Source organism: Lipotes vexillifer, unplaced genomic scaffold, assembly GCF_000442215.2.
Source record: "Lipotes vexillifer unplaced genomic scaffold, Lipotes_vexillifer_v1.1 scaffold717, whole genome shotgun sequence".
NCBI lineage: Eukaryota > Metazoa > Chordata > Mammalia > Artiodactyla > Lipotidae > Lipotes > Lipotes vexillifer.
The window spans coordinates 5,057,978-5,062,566 of record NW_006798707.1 but is presented as its reverse complement, the minus strand read 5'-3'; the positions used below and the strand labels follow the sequence as shown (position 1 = coordinate 5,062,566).

Below are 4,589 nucleotides of genomic sequence, written 5' to 3'. Positions count from 1 at the left end.
GGAAAGAGGGATGGAGACCTAGGCTTGACACCTGGGACCCTGGGAGTGCTCCTGTGCCTCAGCCAACGCTGAGAACTTGGAGATGTTGTCTACGCAAAGATCCACCTGGAAACCTAGGGATCACTGTCCCCTCTTATCCGCAGTGCTGTTCCCAACATCTGTGTGTGTGTGTGTGTGCGTGTGTGTGTGTGTGTGTGTGTGTGTGTGTGTGTGATCGCCCCTCCCATCTCCTCTAACACCTGCCTGCTCTGGACCTCTCCGCCTCCCATCACTCAGTGGCTTTCCTCTTGGATGGGGGTATGAGGTGGGCAGGCAGCTCGTTGGGCAGCTCATGCCCCTCCAGCTTGACCTTGATGAGGTGGTTGGCCAGTGCGAACTCCTCGTCATCCAACATGCCATCCTTGTCGATGTCGGCCAGCTTCCAGATCTTGCCCAGCACGCTGTTGGGCAGCTTGGAGCGCACCATCTCCTTCTTGGCATTGGCGCCCGTGATCTTGCCATCCACCGGTGACAGGGTGAAGAAAATCTCATCGTACATGGGTTTGTCCCTGGCCACCACCCACTGAGCATCATCGATGCCCTCCCCAGCCCCCTCCCCGTAGCCGTGCCCGAAGGGGCCGTGCAGGGTGCCCTCAAATGCTCCGCCCTTCACTGTCTGGGCGGGCCGCTGTGTCTCCTCCTGGCGCACCAGCACCATGAGCTGGGCAATGTCATGGGCCAGCATGTCATCCACCACCTCCAGCAGCTTGCTTTTCAGTGGCTGGAATTTGCTGAAGTCCTGGGCCTGCAGCTGGTCCTGCAGAAAGAGAGAGAAAAAGGAAGGTGAGGACAGAAGACAATGGAAGGAGATCCACAAAAGATATGAGAGGAGGAGAAAAAAGGCACGTTGGCTCTTGGTGGATTTTTCAAGAGAGAAAATAGTTGCAGGGGTTGGAGAAGAAAGGGAAATTTAACAGCCACTGGTTTGATTCATTTGGATATCCTCCAGCGTTCTAGAAAGCAAATACAGTCAGCTGTCTGTATCCGAGGGTTCTGTATCTGTGCATACAAGAGGGCCAACTGTACCTCTCACCATTTTATACAATGAACTTGAGCATCCATGGATTTCGGTATCTGTGGAGGGTCCTGGAACCAATCGCCTGTGGATACTGAGGGATGACTATAATTAAATTTCTCTTTAATTTAGTTTTGGCTACTGAACAGTGAGTGGTTCTTGAATGCTGTATCCCTCTGAGACTGAGTCATGCGGCCGTCTACCTCAATAAGGGTTATACTCGAGAACACTGGAAGTGCTTTCACTACATTAATTATCTCATTCACTCCCCCGTGACCTTCTGAAAGTGGGAAATCACATGCTATCACTATTTAGGGAAGGAAAAATGGAGGCATAGGCAGCTAGAAACAAATCATAGTAGAAGCCACAGGTCATTCCTAAGCCAGAGGTTCTTAATCAGGATGCTCTCGGGATTATCTGGAGAGAATTTTCAACTATTGGCTTCTCCCTGAGGGTTCTGACTCAGTAGACACGGGCAACAGCTCCCCTCCTTGACTTCCCATGACCCCGACAGCACACAGTAAAAGAAATATGTTCCGCTTTGCATGTCTTTGCTATTTTGAAAGGTCCTCAGTCTCAAGCATCCAGCTTCTCCTTTGCCTCTATAATGATAAGACAAGAGTTTCCCGCTCCCACCCTGGCTCTGGCCACAGCAATCTCAGGACACTGGGATGAGGCCAGTGCACAGGGGACAGTCTCAGGACAAGCACACTGAGTTCACTGCAGAAAAATTCAGAAAACACCCACGGCTACATTTCAAGACCAAGTGTGAGCCTGGGCATTCTCACCTCCCTTCTAGGGCAGGGCTGGACCAGGGAGGCTGGGGGTGCTAGGCGGGGATGGTGGAGCTGACAAGCCTTTTCTCCTGCCCTCAGCACGACCTCCTAAGGTCCCTGTCTCTCCCAGCCTGTCCACATCTAAGCGTGTTTGGTGGGCTCCCAACTAGGGGGTCCCAGTATCTTCCAGAGGACATGAGGGTTGCTCCCATCAGCCCACACATATGCCCCCACCGGACAGCCACCTACATACTGATCCAGCATCCCTAACAGAAACTGACGTCAGACAGGCAAACAAGTGAGAAGGTGAAACCATTTATGTTGCAAAAGAATTCCTCACATTAAAAAGTCATATGGTCCCTTTCAAATGTCATCTTCCCCAAATGTTTGCTTACAGATCATTAAATTCTTAATACAAAGAGAAACTGAAAGTTGAAACAATTCTGAAATTAGTGACTGGCTGCCGGTAGGTGGTTATAGGAATGAATGGATACATGAACAAATGCATGCTTTGGATGTCTATTCTTTCTTTCTTTTGATTTTACTAGATAGGAAATTAAAAATGCGTATTTGAGACTGTGCTGATGTTCTGAAACCCTAAAAGCAACAAGAGCAAAAACAATATTACAACTACATCTGCTGCTATTTTTTCCTAATTCCCGAATTCTTAAAAACTTTTCATTTCTATATTTTATTTTTTAACACATTTATTTATTTTATTGTTTATTTTGGGCTGCTTTGGGTCTTCGTTGCTGCGTGCGGGCTTTCTCTATTTGCGGGGAGTGCGGGCTACTCTTTGTTGCGGTGCGTGGGCTTCTCATTGTGGTGGCTTCCCTCGTTGCGGAGCACGGGCTCTAGGCGCGCGGGCTTCAGAAGTTGTGGCTCACGGCCTCTAGAGCACAGGCTCAGTAGTTGTGGCGCACTGGCTTAGTTGCTCCGCGGCATGTGGGATCTTCCCAGGCCAGGGCTTGAACCTGTGTCCCCTGCATTGGCAGGCGGATTCTTAACCACTGCGCTACCAGGGAAGCCCTTCATTTTAAAATAATTACATGAGAATCAATCATGAGAAGTTGCAAAAATTGTGCAGAGAGCTAGGTTCCTTGCGCTCATCACCCAGCTTCCTCTACTGGTGACATCTCACCTAACTTGCTACTACATTTTAAGAGCACAGTTGGTGCCAGGCCATGCTAAGTGCCTTGCAAATATTATCTGATATACCCCCACAATATTATCTGATATACGCCCACAGTATCCATATAAGGTGGTGCTTTTGTAGCCTCAATATGTAGATGAAAAGACAGAGGGTCAGAGAGGATCCAGTTAGTATGGTGTGGTAGTTTTTTCCTTAGACCTTGGACACTCCTGGGGTTTCTACTTGCAGGCTGTGTAAACACGACTAAAACCGTAGGCAGGTTAATTACCTTTGTAAACCTCAGTTTGCTCATCTGTAAAAGGAGGATGAAATGCCTCCCTCAGGGGACTGTTTCATCCTAAAAGGAGGATGGATGAAATGACTCCCTCAGAGGACTTTCCACACATAAGAAACTATGTGTGACCGACCCTGGCCCAAGAGAGGGGTCCATGGTATCCTCCAAAGATGGTGAGCTCCTGTGCAGATTTCTGCTTCTCTGTGGCTTATGTCCCAAATTGCTCCCAAGGAGGAGCTCAGTGGTAAACTTAAGCAATGAAGGGCCAGGAGAATGTCAGGTGACTTGTCCTGTTTCACATGACATGGTGGGGATTCCAAACCTGTGGTGGCCAGGACTGGGGAAGGTCATGAACTTGAGGTATCAGACCCCCGAACGTCCTCTAACACTGCTGCCCACTGGGAGCGCTGGGGCTCCCTGTTTCTCCCTGGGCCCAGATACGGCCCCTGTTGGGCCAGTGCCAGCCCAGCAGGAAGGGCAGACCCAGGGCCATCTGCCGGCCTGCCTACTGATTCTGGGTTGAGTTTCCACGCAGGGAATCCAAGGGTGGCCTCCTCCAAGCTCGGGCTGCTCAGCCGGCTTGCTCCTCTGCTGGGGCCCCAGACCCTGGATACCTGCATCCTCTTTAGGTTGGGAAAGTCGCCAGGTGAGATCTGGTGCTCCCGCTCGATCTGGCCATAAGTCTCGGCCAGGCTGTTCACCAGCTCCTTCTTCTTGTTGTCCTTCCCGAACATCGAGGGCATCTCTTTCTTCAGAGAGCTGATGATGTAGGCGTGAACCTGAGTAGCAGGCGGGGAGACACGTTCAGATGGAGACCTCAGTTCTCTCCTTCCCTCTAGGGCGGCTCTCACCCCATCTCTTCCCATCAATACCCCCCCCCCCCCCGCTCCTACATCCGAAATTATTTCTGTCTCCACCCTCTTTCTCTCCCGCTGCTTGCAACGCACGTCGTTTTGCTAAATCCCGGGGAAAGGTGAGATTGTGGGGAGGTTAAGGTCAAGGCGTTAACAGGGATGGAAATTCTGGTGATGACGTTGATGGGGAAGACAGTAACAACAGCTGACGTGTACAAAGCACTTCTGAGGATGCCAAGCACTGTGATGAGGGCTTTTCCATTCTTTATTCGACTTTACCTTCTAACCCTTTCATTTTCCGTATGTGGAAACAGGCACAGCACAACTAAGGGCCTTGCTGGGGTCGGGATCGCACAGTAAACTGTGGAGTTGAGTCCAATCTGGCCATCTGACGCCAGGTCTTGTGATCATTGACACCACACTCTCCTGCCCTGCCCCCGCCCCCAAACCATTGGCCCCGCCCATGCTGCCCCCCCTC

General features: G+C 50.8%; 1 protein-coding gene across 1 annotated transcript in view; it reads right to left on the bottom strand.

Annotated features, from left to right (window-relative positions):
* Positions 1-3: 3 nt before the first annotated feature.
* EHD3 (EH domain containing 3) overlaps positions 4-4,589 on the bottom strand; it is a 28,803-nt gene continuing 24,217 nt past the window's right edge. Inside the window, exons 5-6 of the mRNA XM_007470882.1 lie at positions 3,872-4,036; positions 4-796 (exon numbers count right to left, since the gene is read on the bottom strand). Of these exons, the coding sequence (XP_007470944.1) occupies positions 269-796; positions 3,872-4,036 (693 nt within the window). The 3' untranslated portion in view covers positions 4-268. The remainder of the gene's footprint in view (positions 797-3,871; positions 4,037-4,589) is intronic.